This window comes from Morchella importuna, assembly GCF_003444635.1.
Source record: "Morchella importuna strain M04M26 chromosome Unknown Morimp01GS005, whole genome shotgun sequence".
Lineage (NCBI taxonomy): Eukaryota > Fungi > Ascomycota > Pezizomycetes > Pezizales > Morchellaceae > Morchella > Morchella importuna.
Genome location: NW_025763402.1, coordinates 1,196,050 through 1,215,387, shown reverse-complemented (window position 1 = coordinate 1,215,387; position 19,338 = coordinate 1,196,050). Strand labels below are relative to the sequence as shown.

Sequence of the window (19,338 nt, the reverse complement as noted above, 5' to 3'; positions counted from 1 at the left end):
GCGAACGTTAGAACTTGGATGGGCTGTACTTTCTTGTCCGTTTCTCGTTTCGAGCAGGCTTAGTGGTCTGGTTTGAAGTCCGTGTTTCCTAGCCCCCCACCAACAGATCTGCACTAGGAGGAAGGATATCGCGCACCAAGCAGGAAAAAAAAAAGCAGGCAGCAGGCAGGCAAGCAGGAAGTCTGCCACAGTAATCTATCTATCTCAAGCAGGAGCTGCACGCATAGCCAGCAAATAATAGCGGGGGAATAATTGTTGTGTATCGCTGCTGTTCACGCAGTGCATAGCGAGGAGGTCGATAGAGCGATAGAGCGACAGTGGAGTGAAGCAACACGCATAGAGAGCCTCTCCGCAGAATCGCTGAGGGCTGTTTGGCCCGTCCCGTATCCTTTGTGTTTCCCGCCCTGCTATTCGCTCGCCATCTCCACTGCTAGTCGCCCCTCAAACCCCTTTTATCTGTCTCTTCGCCGCCGTTCCTCTCATCGTTTTTTTTCCATTCATTCAGCAAGCAAGTGTCCATCAGTGTCCATCAGTGAGCATCATCAAAAATCAAATTACTCACCATGGCTACAGAGGACGTCTACTGCACTGTGAGAATTCTATTCTGTTTTTTCCTATTTTATTTACTATCATCAACTATTCAATTCTTCCCATAGAGATTGCATTCCTCTCGTATCGTTGAGTTCAAGTGGCTGACTGTGACGTATTTTGTTTCCAGTTGCTTCTGAACGACAACTACCTCCCAGGTAGGCATTTCTCATTCCTATCCAATCCTGTCTGATAGCTCACTTTCTCTTTTTTATCATAGGTGCTCAAGTACTAGCACACTCCCTTCGTGATGGCGGCACTAAAAAGAAGCTGGCCGTAATGGTCACTTTGTCAGGTGTGACACCTGCTACAGTTACAGAGCTGAAGGTGAATAGCAAATCAAATCTCGCCCTCGAGCCTCTCCGTCTCACCAATACTAATCTAATCCCTTACAACAGCGTCTTTATGAATATGTAATACCTGTAGACCCTATTTTCAACGAGACTCCGGCAAATCTCGATCTCATGGATCGTCTGGACCTCAATGCAGCTTTCACAAAGATCAATGTTTGGAAACAGACTCAATTCAGGAAGTGTGTGTTCGTTGACGCTGATGTCGTTGCTTTGAGAGCTCCGGATGAGCTATTCGACATAGAAACAGATTTCGCTGTACGCCCTGGCCCTAATTCAAAGGCTTAAGGTGTCAATACGCTAACACTTTCTTAGGCTGCTCCTGATATCGGCTGGCCAGACTGTTTTAATAGCGTATGTTTTGTTTTAATCAATGTCTCGGATATTATAGCTCATTATAAATTAGGGTGTTATGCTCCTCAAACCCGATGCTGGAACTTACTTTTCTCTCCTGCAGTTGGCCGGGCGTGGTGTTTCTTTTGATGGTATGCTTTGAACCTGCAGCTTACTGCCCCACAGCTGACCCTTTTCAAAGGTGCCGACCAGGGACTATTCAACACATACTTCAGAAACTTTCATCGCCTTTCGTTCACGTACAACTGCACGCCTTCGGCATCTTATCAGTACTTGTCCTCTTCATTACCCCACCAATAAATTCATTCACTAACCAATATTGGCAGATATGTCCCTGCGTTCCGCCACTATGGCTCTCAGGTCAGCCTGGCCCATTTCATCGGAGCAGGAAAGCCATGGACGATAGGAAGGTCTTCATCGTCTCAGCAAACCGGTACACCGTACGACCAACTTTTGGGACAATGGTGGGCGGTCTGGGACAAGCATTTCAGGCCAGTCCTGGAAGATGCTAAGACCGGAAGACCACATGGAACTGCGAATGGAAATTATAACCACTTCCAGCAAGTGTACTCTGGAGCGCCATTTGTTTCTGGAGGACAGCAAGAGGAAATAGGGAAGCATCCAGAGATCGCATCTGGCCCTGAAGGTTTCCAGCATCAGCATCAGCAGCAATACAGTGCCCAACCTTTCCAACAACAGCAACAACAACACCAGGAACACGAACACAAGCACCAGGAGCAGCAGCACGTCCAGCATTTCCACCAACCACAGCAGCAGCAGCATCAGCAACAGCAGCCCTGGCAGCAACAACAACAGCAGCAGCAGCAGCAACAAAAGCAACAGCAGCACAAGACCGAGCCTTTCCACCCGCCGCAGCCGCAAAAGCACGCTGAACCAGTAATGACTGCTCCTATTCCCAAGTCCACAAAGGTTGCCACCCGTGTGTGGCCTGGTGAGAGTGATTACGACCAGGGTTCCCTCTTCACCCCACGTAATGATTCTAGATATGCCGCTGCTCCACCAAAGTCAAAGTTTGTCCCTGTTAGGTCTATTGTTCCGTCTTCCAAAGTTCAGCGTGCGGAAGCCCCTCTGGTCAATGCTCAACCCCAACCTCAACAGAAGCCATTTTATGGAGCTTTCCCGGACTCTGTCATGACACCACACGGACCAGTACCACAAGCGAAATACTTTGAGACCGGTCCCCAAAGCTTCTTGGTCCAGGAATTCACAGATTCTGGGGCACCAATCTCTGAACGCCTACCCCACAAATATGATGGACGTATGGAAGGATCTCAACAAGGATCAGTTGTTTATAGCGAGCCCGCACATAGTTGGGACCCCGCTAAGTGGGTGATACATTTATTACATAATGATGAGTGATACTGATTTTTCTATAGGTCTGCGCCTCCAGCTCGTTCTGCACCAGAGGCCCGTCATTTGCCTTTCATGAACTATATGAATGAATGGGACAAGCAGCCTGAGCAACGCAGGACTGTATCTGCTCCAACTCCACCCCCAGTCTTCAAGGAACGTGCACGACCACAAGTCGAGGTTAAGGCCCCGGAGGATGACATAAAGCCAATCTTCCCTTGGGAGAAGAAGCCAAGGCGGACCAGCCGTGTTTTTGCTGACGAAATCCCGGACTTGGATGAGGATGAGGAGGCACCGGAAGAGGAGGAAGAAGCTGTGGAGGAGATTGTCGACGACCACGAAGATTGGAAAGACTACACCAGGAAGAACCAGTGGGACTCAGTCCCAGGGATTCAGGATTATGTCTCTGATTTGAAGCGTCACCGTAAAGATTTCCAGCCATCAGAAACGGCTCCCCGTGTTGCAACCAAGTATGATTCAGATATTGTTGTGAACGAGCGTCCACCTTTGCCAATTACACCAGCCCCCATCAGGAGGACTGGGCCACATTGGTTGTCTGCTAGCGATGAGAAGTTCCCTAGCGCCGCTGGAATTCCATCGCAGGAAGATTGGGTATGTTGCGCGGATTCTTGAGCTGACATTGCAAACAGCTTTGCGCGGTATACTGACTATTTACAAGGATCCACACGCAAAGTTAGAAGAACTCAGAGGCCTTCCACCAGCTTTCATTGCGAACATTCTTGCAAAGGGCACCAGTACTAATGAAACGCAAACGGATAATGGTAACTCAGCAGCGGTTGATGTCAATAGGATCGAGACAAAGCCAATTGAGCGCCAAGCAGCACTTGTGATAGCTCCTGTAGCAACACCCGCGGCGCCTGTGGCACCCGTTGTCGCCTACAGCACCACGACAGCACAGACAGAACCCGAGCCAACTGTCATTTATAGCACTACACAGGCGCAAACTGAGGCTCCCCAGATGAGAGATTCCGGTACACAGTGGGAGAACGAGGATTGGGACGAAGAGACAGTAGCGCCATCACCGTCATCGACCCAACCGCAGACACCAACCCAGGAGATGCCGGCTATGACGTTGCAACCCGCTCCAGCACCTGTCGCCAAGAAGGCCGAGGCCCCAGCGCCTGTCGCCAAAGTTGAAGTTCCAGCAGTGGTAGCAAAGAAGGTCAACGACAATAAGTCGAGGGAGATTCTCGAAGAGACAGTTCTAAATAAATCCCCAGAGTCGAAGGTGGCATTTGTTCTTCATAGAGAGAAAGCTCAAAACAATGGATCTGGAGATGCTGACATTGGTACCTCTGCCAAAGGAAAAGCGGACGATTAGTCTACGGAGGCTGTTCCCGAGAATGCGATCGAGGACCCTGGGTCAGACTGTCTCAGTCCGATAAGAAGGCTATCTACGATACGGACGGTTTACGGTTTACGACTTTTCTACGGACGATTTGCGAGCGATAAATGTTACAGGGGTATAGTTTCTAGTATTTTTTTCTTTCAAATATATTCTTTGGTTTTCTATACTTGGGTTTGGGGAAAGATTTCAATTTTTTAAAGAGGTTTTCTGAATTTCATGTTCATTATGTTTCTGCTTCTCTTTTCTTGCTTCCATATGCTATTTTCGGCTTTAGGTCTTCACGGTACTTTCGCTTCTTTTCTTTCTTTGTTAAAATTAGTATTGCAAAAAATATTCTATTTCAAAGAATCTTGCAAACGAGTCATCTGTTTATGTGCATATATGCAGCATTGATTTCCGTGCATACAAGCTAAGCAGGGCCGCCTGGGAGCTTGGTCGGAAATTCCACACATACTTGTACAGCGCATGCACGGCAGGTGTGGGATTTTCATACGCACATACTGCAAGCCTCAAAGACCTTTCCCTGGAGTTTTTTTTTTCTTTCATGCAATTGATTCTCTTTCTCGAAGGTTTTGATTGAGACTTGGAGGCCCGTCAAGCCAGCGCAGCAGGGTCGGGTCCGATTTGTAATTGATGTTCAGGAGCGTGAGCGAGGCCACCTAGAGAGTGGAACTGAGAGCAATAGGGCGTTTTTGTTTGCACCCTGGATGCTCGCTCGTGAAGAAACCTATGGAGGTATAGATATGTATCATATAGACTACCCGCTAGTACCTATATCTATGGGAAGAAGTTTTATTTTTTTTCGTATGCATTGGTTGGCTATTGGCGTTTAATTGGCCCCAGTATCTTTTCGAGGCCAATGATTTGAGATGAGGAAGAGAAGAAGAGTGACTTTTTGATTTGCTTTTTTCGTAAACCGCCAATGTCGTACTTAGCTTATTGACGTGGTACGGATAAAGTCAACCGGCGTACTTTATCAAACGTCGTCGTCGTCCTCGCGAAGCGGCTCATGATCAGCGAGCTGCGAATCAGTCCTCCTTATGCTATATTAAAAACAACAGAAATTCCCCGCACGCCTTAATGGGCATTGCTCTTCTAGCGTATTATGCGCGTTTCTACATTTAAGATTAACTAAAATGAACTAGAATAGCTCTCGATAATAATAAGCTTTGTATAATTCCTACTCACCGTCCCAATTCACTCATGAAATAATGTTTGCAACCCTGTTTGTGTTTATCCTTTCGTCTGCATCATATGCCGGACTTACTCATTATGTTCAAACTTTCCCTCCTCTTCAGCTTTTGATGCAGCAAGACATAAAAATTTCTTTCTATCACGACTGCTTTGACGCTGATTTGGCGTTCCTTTATCCGCACCACGTCAGGCCTTATCATGAACACAACCAGAGCAGTTTCCACCTCAATTCTTGTATTGGTTCCATCCTAAATCAGTGGTGGTCCTTTGGCACAACGCTCGGATATCAGCACTCATAAGCAAGGCTACTCCTGCCGTAAAAGGTAGGCTGTCTAGAATTTAGTTACATATGTAGGTTTTGGAGAACGGCCAGTTGAGTAGCGCAGCGGGATCGTTGCCGAGTGCCCATCCATGACTGACAACGAATCAGCGTAAGTTTAACGCGAAAAAACTTGAAGGGAGCTCGACCAACAAGGACTTACCTACAAATCTACAAATCCTTGTCTTGTCCAATCCAGTCAGTAGTTGCAAGCTCCATAAGTGGTTAAGTAGTGGCCAAGTTTTTCGAGTAGCATCCTTCGTGAGTAGCCAGGCCTCTCCATGGCAACGCAATCATGGAAAACTCGTTGGTGGCGAAGACTGTGTTCTTTTGGTCTGCACAATACTTGTATATGTACCGGTTTTACTTATGGCTCTTGCATGTTCTGTCCCTCGCTTGATTTGGAGAACCGTAAAGTCTTGGCACCCGGGCATACAGCGGCTGTTCGGAGCGGGTTCATCCAGACCCTTCTTTCCCCAACTTCACTTTACTTTACCACAGCCAAAAATATTGGTAGCTTGCATAAATTCCATAAGGCTTCCTTAGTTAGCTCACGGACGTCTTACCGGCCATGTCATAACCGTCCCTGGCTTGATAAAATTGCACTAGCAAACCACAGACGAGGGAAATAAAATACCGCAAAAGTTACCCACCCATGCCTCCCACTCAAAAATGCTGGATATTTTCCAGAGTCAACCTCATAGGGCAAATTTTCTTGCGGGGTACATACAGTATTGTATATGCATAGTGCATACTGGGTGGTGATACTTTCTAATTCCCGTTAACGTTGAAGAAATCTAGGCTTAGAGCTAGAGTACGTACATCCCAAGAAAAGGATGAAAAACGTAATGAACGAACAATGAACGAAGCCTCTTGTGGCTCTTGCCGCTCCGTCGTTCCCAATTGAGTACTAAGCCATGTCGATTAGTCAGTACTCTACATAGGTCTCACCTTTCCTTTCACCACTCACCTCTGATTCGTAGCCAACGAGACGTTGACAGCAGTTTGGAAAACAGCATCTTGTGTGCCCATCCTTCCCATCCCCCCCATCCTCACTCCCTTAGTTAATCTCCCCCACCCCGATGTCCACTCCGAAGCAATGTACCTTTGGTTCCTACCTCCTGCAGATAGAATCCAACGAACCTCTAGCCACTAATCTCGTGACTGAGTCGCCAGCCAAGAAAAAAAGTGTACATGTATAATTAATGCATGGTAGAAGTGCATTAACTCGATTGTAGCTTCTTGCAAAGATTCCTAGGTCTCGATACATATATTTCCATGCATCCAGTCGTCACCACAGAAGTAACACGACATCTCAACAGGGCCATCGACCTAATCAAAATCTTGAAAACCCTCTAGGCCAATGGTTGAAATTTATGGCTTTCCTGAGTGAGGTGCCTGTCCGTACCTCGACAGGACCCTTCTTTCTTTAAGATTTTGACCGACATAGCGTTTCAAGATTCGAATATGAGCTGAACCGAGAGATTGTAGAGTGCTCTACATGAGGCTTCTCCCCAGGAGGCAGCTGACCGATCATTATACGAAGCGTCTCATAATTCCATAGGCCTCAAATGAATGCCGTCTTCTCAGGAGGCCGGCAGTTATCGTGAAACCATCTAGTTACTTATGTGACCAGTTCAACTACACATTCTCCTTTTCTTTTTTCTCAGGATGGGGACACATCAGCATTGCTCGGGTCGGTCGGTCCTTCGGTAGTCGGAAGGGAAGGTTGATTTGAGATGATACCACGAAGCTCATGATTAGACGTTGAAATAAAGAATTGTATATCAGACCAAGTTGTCGTTGACTTGAAGAATTTCACCATCAAAGCTGAGTAAGTAACCCAGCTGTATTTCTAACCAGGCCAGGACGAGCTCCTAGTTGGGGGAGGAAGCTCGAGCCAACTTGCTTGCACATGCGAGAGAAGGCTTGTGTCTTACACCTTAATTCAACGTCCTAGTGTAGAATATTAGGGGCTCTGTATGAACAGTGCGCAGTCACGTCCCGTAAAGGATATTATGTATATGTGAGAGTACATACTCGAATAATGCTGTAAACATAGTTAGCTCCTGAAACACCAATGAAGCTCTCCAGGATTCCGATTTGACAGCGCAATGAAACCTGGAAAAACTTTCTATGGCGGGTTTCGTCAATGTATGTGGGGCTTCTCCTGATATGGCTGAATCTCCGGCGCGACTCGTCGATACATATTGTACAACGATATGTATAATTGATTTTTTTGATCGACGAAGGTTCAAAAAATGACATAATGAGAGTGTCATAATTCTAAACGGTAAGCCATAAATAAACCTTGCATTGATCAATAGGGATTCGGGATGGAAGCTGCTGGAATGAATAGAAATTGCAGGACGTATGTCTCTCCATGAACGGTTAGGGTATCCATGATAAACGCCCTCCATAGAGAGTGGAACCCCTGGCGGTGGGCTTAGGCACCCTCGGCATTCATTGGAGATGCTACTAGGTAGAGTAAATGTATAATACTCTAGTGTAGGGTAGATACACATGTGGTGTCATGGGTATGAAGTTGATAGCGCTGGCCGGGGTGTGTTGAGAGGTTCAAACGTGTCATTCTACAAACGCAAAGATTTATACCCCGAAACGTATACATCTGCGTGTTTACCGTTTTTTTGACTTAAGCGACCCGGAACCTCGCTTGCTTGATGAATCCGCCTACTTCTGGTCTCGGGCTAGGTGAAGAAGGAATAATAGGCAGAAACCCAAAACTTCGATTCCACCAGATCGACACATATGTTTGTTAGTGACATGATGTATCACTCGACATCCAACCGAACAGAAACCCGAAACCTGGTCTTGTTTCACAGAACTTATTTAACTGCACATCACACAAATCGATCGTGTTTCATGAAAAAGAGCTTTTAGTGGGCGGGGAACTTGGACTAATAGGAATCTGTAAGAGTAGATCAATTTTGCAAAACGTCTGTTTCCCAGCAAATATAAAGGGATTTCTGTTTCTCAAGCTAGGCCCATGAGTGTACACATTTATCTTATGATTGACTGTGTAAGATACATCGACACTCCGGATATTCAAAATTTCTTGTGTAATCAAGTATAATGTAATCGATTTTTCGTGATCGATCCTGTCCACGTGCTGAAAAACGAACATGTAGGCGCTCATGGGGCAATATCACGGGTTTCAAGAATTACGTTTTACTCGCCGAATTGGCCAACCGGCCTAGGTGGACGTATCGATGGGATACTATATTGCCATTGTCCCCTCATAGTACAAGAATATCACCTTTCACCGCCGGTATACTTATTGCGCTACCGGAACGCTCACCGAGCGGCGAAAATTCGTGAATAGTTAGGTGCGAAATATGCCATCTATCATGACTAAGTTAGCTAATTGAACCAGGGCTAGATAGTTTGAAGATCTAGATCTGGACTGACCGGCGGTGAATTCCGTGTTTGGGAATACGCATATGCATAAGGGAACAAGTAAACATATTCGTGGTTTACCTCATATGGCCGGACATAACCGGAAACAGTATTGAATCAAATTCATTGGGGCCAAACTCGATCTTGATGTACCTACCTTTGTGGGTTGAGTTTGGGAAGCCATACTGGGGGGGGGGGGGTGGTAATGATTAATACCCAAACCCTCCTCCACATGTATACGTATATATATACAGTCGTTTGCCGTCGTTTGACGAATAGTATATACTCTCAGTTGATAAACAGAGAATTCTGGGCCAATACAAACCAAAAGAATCCGGATATCTCGCAATTTTACTATGTCTTGCCTGTTCTTTGCCATAATTACATGTATGTCCCCCTATTTATCAACTGGTGGGATTTGTAATTAAACGATTGTACTGTAGCAACTGAAACCACAGAACACCCCTACTGGATGTTTTTAAACGTACCAAGCCATTCTTATAAAGCCCGATGTGAGGTGTCCCATTCCCCAATTAGCAGCTTATTCAGTTGTGTACACGTTCTTTGAGCCGTGAAACGCTTCTATATCCTGTAGAAACATCATGGTAAGGGTTGATTGCTTGTACATACCCAACTACCATACCCACCCGGCGAATTTCATACAAAAAAAGTATATTATTGGGAGATATACATTAGATATATGTAGAAGCTCTCCTTCGTCAATATGTAAGCTGATAAGGACTGCAGACGCATAGGTGAAGCGCATAGCGCTGTAACTCGCCTCGACGATTATAGCGTCTTTTATTTCTTTCACTTGCCTTACCAAGTTTATCAAATCGTCAAAAACTTTCTATTAATGGTAAGAAGCTTAATTGCAGCGAAAACAATAGAGACCAAGGAACTAGGGAAACATAAATTAACCCCACCTGGCCGGGCTCATGATGATATAGGAAATGATACCGAATGTCAACGCTCTATACTTCTTGATCCGAGATTTAAGTCTGGACCACTCAGAGATTAATGTGCTGCCCGGAAAGACTACTAATACCTACCGATTAACATTGTTGTCGTTATGAACTCATAAATTACTTCTGGTATATACCAGCTCAAGGATGTTATAACCGGAATCAATGATCATAACTTAACACCTGAGGACTTCTAACTCGTAGTACAAAAGCACACCCACTTCTACGACTAGATATATATTAGCTCGTTCAACAAGAGGTATGATATTATAATGACCTTTGTTTAGATCCAAGTTTTATGAACCAATGAATATTTAGTCATACAATTAGTGAGATAAAAAAATAAAAAAAATAAAAAACTCATGAAATATCACTCGGGGGGCCGGGCCGGTAGATCACCCTATGCACGTGAACCAGACTATCGATTGATTGATTGATAATTCATTTATTGGACCAAAGTATCGGTGTTACACTGGTCTAAAAGATTGCTAGCTATCATATACATGTAGTCGAGTTAAAGCAATATATATGCAATAGAGTAATGGATGAGATATGTAGATGTATGTTGATGAGATTCTTAGTATATATAGTACAGTATTAAAAGCGGGTGGATCTAATATTACACCTAGTAGAATACTGCAAGCTTACGGTATTGCTGCGGTGTGGTGGTTGGGGTCCCGATTTAATTCGGTTTTGCAAAATCCCGTATAATTGATATACATGATACAGTACCTATTACACCCCCCCCCCCCCCTTTTTTTTAGTGATGTACGTTCTACAGAGGTGAATCGTGCAGTACATATATGTAGCCTATAGCAGATCGGGTTATTACTTAGCCACTTCTTCAACTTGAAAGGTCTGAGTTTTACACAGGAGTAGGTGACCCTGACCTATAAGAAGTTCATGGAAAACCGAGAATGAGATCGATTTTTTAAAGTCGTTTAGTTAAATGTCTGTACGTAATTCACATAAAACTTTTGACTGTACGTAATCTTGGGCTTGCACTACACAATTGTACTTTGGACTTAAACTTTACCTTAGACTAAAACCTCACCTAGTGAAACTTAGCCTCGCGAAATCACAGTCTTCGCTGTGGGCGACCTCTCTTTTTCTCTGTACGTTAACGTCAATATCAACATCCTCATCCTCATCAACTCATTCTACTGCTCTCTCTCCTGTCGGTTTATGGCTATATCGTAGCCTGCAGCGCCTGTCTATAGATAATTGCACTAGTGGCTACTATCGTCCTCGTCACCATTATCAGCAGCAGAAGTATCAGTTACAAATATTCTGTAGCTTTCGTACGTCAACTAACCTATCAACATGGCAGTATCCTCCTCAATTATCTGCCCAATAGCTTCAGGATACAGGAACGGATGATGGTCTCTTCTCTTAATTGTATACTAGTTCTTTCAGGGATTATCAAGTCTGGTAAGTACATGTATTCGTAGCTTCATAGCGTTTCCGAACACGACCAATATTGCATGACATACAAAAAGGTGGATTTGGCGCTTTTTTGTATGGTATGCAATAGCAGTCGCGTCCGGAAACGTCATGAATTTACGAGTACTTACTCGGCCTAAGCTCATCGCCACCTGCATATGAACCGACAGGTAAGGGTCAGTGCTGAGCCTGACTCGGCCCTTATTTACGGATTTGTTCAGCCGTAGCGCGTGTATATAGAGTACGTGCTGACCCAGCTCATGGCCCGATTCTAGACCCTTGAACCATTCGAGAATCGTATGAGCTCAAAGAAGCCCCAGTATATGGGAAATCCCGTATTATTGGAATATTCTCTATTGAGAGGTTCTGGATTCTCAATGCAAGCAGGTGAAGCAAATAAGTGAATCTACACCCTGACGTTAATTGATCATGATCGAACGATAAATTTCTCTGCTGTTTAGGGATCACGCCACTTGCTGGCAGCCATGACTGCAACTTGTCACCTTCTCATGTCCCTAAACCGCCTCGACCAATTCCCTAAGAGGATCAGTGTCCCGGTCCTATCCGATATCTATCGACCCACAACGTAAGCGCTCATTGAAGCCTCACATCATCGTACATCAAGGAATAGGAGAGTTATCACCTGCTCATTGATGCTATAAACTCGGCTTCCACCTAACCCCGAATAATCCGGCCCAGCAGCGCACAGCCCTGAAAGCACTTATCCGAGTGATGTACTGTGATCCCTCGGACCCCGAGATCGCCGAAGCCACCGGGACTGGAGGTCGGAGACCAATCACCGGAGTTACAGTGATGATCTTGTGGGGTAAGAACAAGCATTGGGGGGCGGACCTTGGGTGACCCACAGTCTATGCAGGAGCTTGGTTGGCTGTGACCTTCGTGAATTGTTACCAGCAGGACGGGTTCCGAGATCCGAATCCGCGGGATTTTAGGGAAGTTGATCGGTTCTGCAACAACCGGCGCCGGTAAGTAAGCTTTTTAGATATAGAGAGCGATCGTTTTCCATCTGTATGAGACGCCCCTTTTCTCTATACAACCAGAAATGAGTGGGGTTGTGCTCAATAGACACACGTATTATTGATGTGGAGTTTTGAATTGACCATATAGGTTCTGGGGCTCATGGGACTAAATTGCATGCTAATGAAGTCTATTGTATAATTAAGCTCGAGACAAAACGGGCTTCAAACTGGCACCGTCCATCGAATACCGCGTCGGCTCAAATGCATGATTTGTGGCTTGCACCACTGTGTCAACAATGAGAATAAACCAGTTTACACGGCTGATTCTAGTAGCTCTATCTCTTTAAAATTGTACTTATTAATCGGTTCAAACACAATTTCAGCCTTCTCCTCCCATTTCTTTGCTTTCAACTACAAATTCTTTCCTTGAAATCATCCATTACGCATGAGAATGAGCGTAGAGTATAGAATAGAATATGAGCCGGATATCCAAACAAATACTCATAAACTCAACCAATTGAACCTGATATATCCACATAAACTACAAACAATTTGAATCACCATCCGCCAAGTCCCTCTTACATTCTATTACTCCCTATATCATGACCTAATGCGTTAAAACCAGGATACCTACTAACTACACTATCCTCCAAGTGAGGACTCATCTAGTCGCATAGATTTCTCGGTCGTTACGGCCTACTGAGGGCTTCAAAAGTTCAATGATTGACACATCATGTTTTTTTGCCACAGCTACCTGATATGCTGTCTGCCCCCTATTATCCTCAGCCGAGATATCGGCACCCGCTTTTCTCAACAATTGAACTATAGTTTTATGGCCCAAAAACGCTGCAAAATGCAGTGCTGTACGTCCCTCATCATCTGCGTGTGACAAGCTCGCATTTCTCTCCAAGAGTAACGCGACTACATGATCTAGACCTAACGCTTCTAAAGAACATGCCCAGTGTAGCACCGTCCGTCCACGATTGTCCGCCTTTGTGATATCGGCGCCTTTCTCTAGCAATAGTTTAACAGTTGATTTATATATAACTGCTCGATGAAGTACAGTGGCCCCATCTTTACCTGCAGAGGATGGATTGCCGTGATTTTCAAGCAGGATCCGAACCACTGCGTCGTGTCCCTTTTCGGCTGCATGATGAAGGGCTGTCCACCCCGCCTTGTCTACACTTGAGACATTGCCACCACGTTCAAGAAGTAATTTTACTATCTTTTCACGTCCTGTGGACGCTGCTAGGTGCAATGGTGTGCGTCCTTTATTATTCACATCAGAAATGCGAATATTACGCATCTGGAGTATAGCTAATATCGCCTTCTCCTCCCCTCCAGCTGCTGCGCTGTGTAGCACAGTATTCCCCTCATTCGTTACAGCAGTGATATCAGCACCCTTATCCAAGAGTAACTGGATTATATCCAAATGACCACACTCTGCCGCCATGTGAAGTGGCGTATTCCCAGCTTTATCAACAACTGATGTTTTGGCCCCATTCTCGAGTAATAACTGCACTACTGATCCGTGCCCATGTAAAGCGGCAACGTGTAGCGCCATCCTTCCTTTGTCGTCTCCATCCTTAACGTCTGCACCCTTCTCGATCAGAATACGACTTTCCCTTTCCAGCCCCCGAGAAGCTGCCCAATAAAGTGGCGTACAACCTCTACGGTCTGCAATAGTTGGATCGACACCTTTATCGAGTAATAGCATAAACATAGATTTTTGGTCGTGAAATATCGATGCATGCAGCGGGGTAATACCATGTTTATCTGGGATCGAGGGGTCAGCTCCCCTTTTGAGCAGAAGATCTACTATTTTATCATGACCTTCTATCGCGGCTATTAGCGTCGGTGTTTTTCCGTCGTCATTGGGAGCGTTAATTTTAGTGCTGTTTTTCTGTAGTAACTTCTGGGTCACAAAGAGATGTCCGAGAGTAGCTGCAATGTGGAGCGATGTTTGCTGCTTAGGGTATTGAGTATGATAATATGGTGCTTTTTCAGTGCTAGATGGCGGCGCGCTGCAATGAAGCGCCTGGAGGTATGAATTTACACACCCCGACTCTTTGAAGAAACTGAGAACGATATCTGTTGTCCGAACTTCATCGTAGTGCTTCAGGTGATGTGATAGATTCTCCGAAGCATATTTGTGAAAGGGATATAGTTCTCGTCGTGAATCTAAAGCACCGTTGGTAACACATGGACCCTGCGCAAATACGTCGAGTGAGAGATAAGAAGTACAGGCAAGAACAATCCTCCAGTCCGCATCCGTGGGGAGTATCGAATTGTTAATTAGAAATTCCTGGACGGTGTAGTGAACAAGCTTGATGGTATCATTCTTATCAATCGTCACGAGATTGGCGCAGGCACCGACTATTGTATTCCTATCAGGCAGGTCTTTTTCGTAAAAGTGTTTGCCTCTTCGATGTCTCATATGCATGGAGACTGCCAATTGTAGCTCTCGCACTTTGAGTGTTCGTCGGGCTTTAACAAGCCATATGAGAACGTTGAGTCCCAAATCGACAGATTTCGGAGCTTGGTGACGGAGAGCAGTCGCTAGACGGTTATAGGTGAAGTCGAGGGGGTTGTCTATACTGGTAGTTTTGAGGTATTCGAGTTGTTTGAGAATTTGATCTTTTCCGTTCTGCTCATATAGGTGTTTTATGTGGAAGTGGGCAAGCAGGAACCTAATGAGATTATAAGTACATGTATATATATGCGTAAGAAATTGTTTTTCTTTAGAGGATTACGCACATTCCGTTGGAACAAGTGGTAAGCTCGGAGACAACCCGAGGTTTATATACCGCGGGCACGTCAAGACCTCTTACTTCTAGTTCAATATAGCTCGCTAAATCCTTATCACTTGCGCAAAACTTGATCTTCGCCGAATTTTGAAAGGACTCTTTTACATCATTGCAATTCTCGCGGCTAGTTAAGAACAACCTGATACCGTTCCCTTCCATTCGATGGAATAGCAGCAAGAGTTCCTTTCGCCGGCCTTGATATTCATCCAAGGAATCACAGATAATGAAAGTTTTATCAAAACAGCTTGTAAGTTTAAGGAGGATCTGGTATAGTTGCTCGAGAGAGGGTCGCTGCTGCTGGTACGAAAGTTCGTCGTATAGATACTCAAGCTCTTTAGGTAAATATTGGTGCGTTTGATGGGCCAACTGCTTCCCTAGGCTTTCAAGCACGGACGTAATTTTCTGTTGGTCTTGGTCTTTGTAATCGAAATAAACATAGGCTACTCCATAGACTTCTTGTGAAGTTTGAAGGCGGTCGATTATGAAAGATCTAAAGTCCATATATATATGTATAATTAGCTTGGGAGTTATCTACGGGTCTCAGTCAATAACACACGTCATAAAAGTTTTGCCTGATCCAGCTGTGTTGAGTTAATACTTGTAGATATTCAGAAGACTTTTGTACATAGAAGCACTCACCCAGGCCATGAACCCACAGCAGTCGTGAATCCGTATCATTGGTCCAATTCTCGAATTCCTGTGACTCTAGTAGCCACTGGCCAATGTTTTCTTGCCTTCTCTTACTGATTTCGGTATGTCTCTGGTCAAATGCTTTCGAGAATAACCATCGGAGGATCAGTTCTCGCTTTTCTAGTTCTGATAAATAGTACATGCCAATGTAGCGCGTTAGCGATTGTTTAGCTGACCCCCCATTCGTGATTGATAAAAGTAAAGCCCAAAATCTTCGAGGACTTATAGATTGGGATTGGTTAAAAATATGAAAATTACTCTTACCAATCAGGGCTTTCGCCTCTATGGGGCTATTATTCTCGATCACATATCGCATACCGTGCATAATAGCCGCCTGTTGAGATCTTTTTGGGTAAAGATATTATTAATTTTCATGCGTCCTTGGCCCAATATAACACAGATCGGAATAACTATAGTGTTAAAAACTTACTGGTTTGCTGTCCCTATTGCCAATATAATTGTAGTTTTGAACCGCTCGATCCTCGACAAATACTCCGACATCTCTCCGTCTTTCAGCGGCCACTTCAATCTAACAATGCTTCTTTTCCACCAGCTAGCACTATTCTTCGGTTCGAGATTTTTTGCAAGCATTTTCATTTCCGTTACGCATTCATTCAATGGCCCCTCGAGCATCTGGATTGCGCTTAGATGGGGGTTTTTCTTACAATGTTCCTCTAAGAGATTCAGAACTTGAGTGAGCGATTGAATTTCACTCAAGAATATCCTAATAGATTCGGGCGCCTTCTGGATGTCGTTTATATACTGATACGCTAGCTTCGTTACGTCCGCAGTGATTTTGATTATTGCGATGATCGCAGAGGTTAGTGCAAGTACTTCTGCCATTTCTAGCTGTTACACCAACATATATATCTGTTATATACCACAGCTGCCTGCAGCAGGATACTGGGATGTTGGTTGGCTACTTTGATCAGCAGGTACGTCGTCGAGGTAACCCGGAAACAACCTAAAGTGAGGTCTGTTGTGTCGTCAAGACGGGAGCACTCAGGATCAATATATACCCGTTTACTACGAAAAGAACTAGAAAATGCAAGTGACGGAAACAGGGATACCGCCAAAACTCGAAAAATTGGCTATCTCCGGCCAGGGATTATCGCTCGAGTGATTGGTTGAATGGCATCGATCTACATCAGAAGTTTCCCACACAAGTAATTTTGATCTCTAGAAGCTAGCCACTCCATACAAATAATCCTAAGCAACTAGTTCTTTTTATGGTAAACAAGTATCCTATTCACACCTCTTACGCCATACAAAGGGGTGGCGGTTCGGATGTCGCCTATTTGCGGGTTGTGAAACATATGTGAGACTCATAGCAACCAGCGAAGAAACCCCAGATCAAGACATTCGAGGTCAGAGGGGTAACTCCGTTTAGGGGACTTAAAATTATTCAATTGCTCTCCTGGTTGTTGAGTTATTCTGACCTGAAGTGGATTTTGACGTTAACGCGTTGTCGTGGGGTGATCGGTTATTTTTATAACCCTACAACAGCTGCACACCGTCGGTAGTACCATGGTGAATCACTACATGTAGGTCATGACTACTACTACCAGTCTCACGAAAAATCAATTCTACAGTCGTTTCTGGGTCAACGACAAACCCGGCTCGATGACGAGTGGCTACTTTTTGGGCTGATAGTTAGTCAAAGCAAAAAGGGTCGGGGCGCTTTTGTTGGCTTTTGTTGGCTTCGATTGGCCTATTCGCCATCGAACTGGTTTCGTCGTTGACCTAGAGACGACTGTAACGTTAACAGTCACCTCAGATTAGTTGAAATACGGGCTTGGTCCGGCCCACTTGCAGTCTAGACAGCAGGACATCATGCTCAGTATATACAGTCTCTATATAATAGATACATGTATTGTATATAAATATAAATATATCATATCGGCCAACAATGTGGTTCACTACCGGCATAATACAATTAATTATCTCTTATCCACCAAAAAAAAATCGAATTCCCATGCCAACCTTAACTCCACCTTCAAATGATTTTTGTTTTTTATAAGGATCTTGCAGGTGGTTTGAGGCACATATGGTTTTAGTTTTGTTGCAGCAATACATACACGACGATATATAGAAACTTAAGAAACGTATAGCAAACAGGCAAGGGTTATATATATATAGTATATACCGTACCCATAGCTTGAATATATAGTTTCCGTTTTAATTCTACCTTCTCCCCCGGGCCCCATCGTTATCGTGATCAGTGTATCATAAGATATCATCGCTTGAGTTATCGAAGATATTTAATATGTTTACACTAGTATTGTATTAATCAAGGGTTGTCAAAAGACATGAATATATATAATATAAAGGGAAGCAACAACATTCAGGGGGCCAAGTTATTTGATCTAACTAGCACTTCGTAATGAATCACTTGTAAGCCTCAAATTAAATAATATGATGATGTTTCAATATGCGAATAAAGCATATTCGACTGCTTTCTGGAACTGCGCATATGTTTTATGACGATATCTAATTAGCACCAGTGAAGTACTCATATTTATACCCACCACTAGAAATAGGGAAATAAGGAAAAGAAAGACACACACTATAGCTGGCTGCAGCTATAGGTAACAAGACCTTGTCCTAATATATACCACACGAGCTTCTTCACGCATCGGGAAGTTTATAAACTAAAGAATCAAGTCTCTTGGAGTGAGATAGACTGGTCCGCGTAGAAGGGACTTGGGCTGTTTATAGTTTTAATAGAGAAGCCTCAAATATAACTTGTCCATAAAATTTTCGCTTCATTCAATGAATAAAAGAATATCATCATGTAATATCGATCATTAATCTATTGACTTAAATTAAATCAACGTCCCCACGACCCTATTACAAATCATGCTTCTGTTCTTAGAGTCAGTCAAGCTAGCAGCTTAATCTTCTGACTCATATTCATACCATATTACTAAACTGGAAAGAATGTTTCTTACTCTTCATGTAGGAGAGTGACCGGGGCTAAATGTGGGGTTGAGGTCTCTAGCTCTCGCACCCGATCTGATTATCTGATATCACTTTCTGACTACTAGCTGACCATTAATTTGAAACATTGATATCGACTCATCTTTCCATGCAATAAGTAGATAACCGAAGTGTTCCTAACGGTATCAGCTGCAGCGAGAGGCCAGCCCAGTGTTAGTCATAGAAGTGTATATATACATACATGTACATATTCGTAGATCTAGACCAGTCAGTAAAACAAATTTACGTGATCGAATAGACACCTATATTGATTTTCAGGATCCTCCCACCTCATCCAATGCCCCCCCATATCGGAGCATAAATAAAAGTTTAAGGTATGGTGCAAGAGGGACCCCGCCAACCCTGTACACACCACTTCAGTCAATTCCTTCATTAGCTCCGAGAGACGAGCGTTGGAGAGCCTCACCTAGCTTTAACTCGACTTTATGACTGTAAGGGCTACAATACCAAACTGGTGTGAACAGGGATGACAAGGTCGCCCCCCCCCCCCC

General features: G+C 44.3%; 3 protein-coding genes across 3 annotated transcripts; 1 reads left to right on the top strand and 2 right to left on the bottom strand.

Moving 5' to 3' along the window:
• Positions 1-563: 563 nt before the first annotated feature.
• LAJ45_02846 (uncharacterized protein) lies at positions 564-4,069 on the top strand (the record flags this gene model as incomplete). Its single annotated transcript, XM_046112437.1, has 11 exons — positions 564-590; positions 719-746; positions 809-915; positions 987-1,196; positions 1,254-1,292; positions 1,345-1,423; positions 1,474-1,561; positions 1,619-2,638; positions 2,690-3,275; positions 3,343-3,912; positions 3,989-4,069. The coding sequence occupies 11 exons, from the start codon at positions 564-566 to the stop codon at positions 4,067-4,069; spliced, it is 2,835 nt and encodes a 944-aa protein (XP_045974563.1).
• Positions 4,070-5,479: 1,410 nt separating this feature from the next.
• Positions 5,480-6,577, bottom strand: LAJ45_02845 (uncharacterized protein; the record flags this gene model as incomplete). Its single annotated transcript, XM_046112436.1, has 5 exons — positions 5,480-5,491; positions 5,574-5,641; positions 5,709-5,730; positions 6,404-6,455; positions 6,516-6,577. The coding sequence occupies 5 exons, from the start codon at positions 6,575-6,577 to the stop codon at positions 5,480-5,482; spliced, it is 216 nt and encodes a 71-aa protein (XP_045974562.1).
• Positions 6,578-13,011: 6,434 nt separating this feature from the next.
• Positions 13,012-16,690, bottom strand: LAJ45_02844 (uncharacterized protein; the record flags this gene model as incomplete). Its single annotated transcript, XM_046112435.1, has 8 exons — positions 13,012-14,048; positions 14,118-14,294; positions 14,949-15,040; positions 15,108-15,647; positions 15,714-15,738; positions 15,797-15,973; positions 16,112-16,191; positions 16,278-16,690. 8 exons carry the CDS (start codon positions 16,688-16,690, stop codon positions 13,012-13,014), a joined length of 2,541 nt encoding a protein of 846 aa, XP_045974561.1.
• Between the last annotated feature and the right edge of the window lie 2,648 nt (positions 16,691-19,338).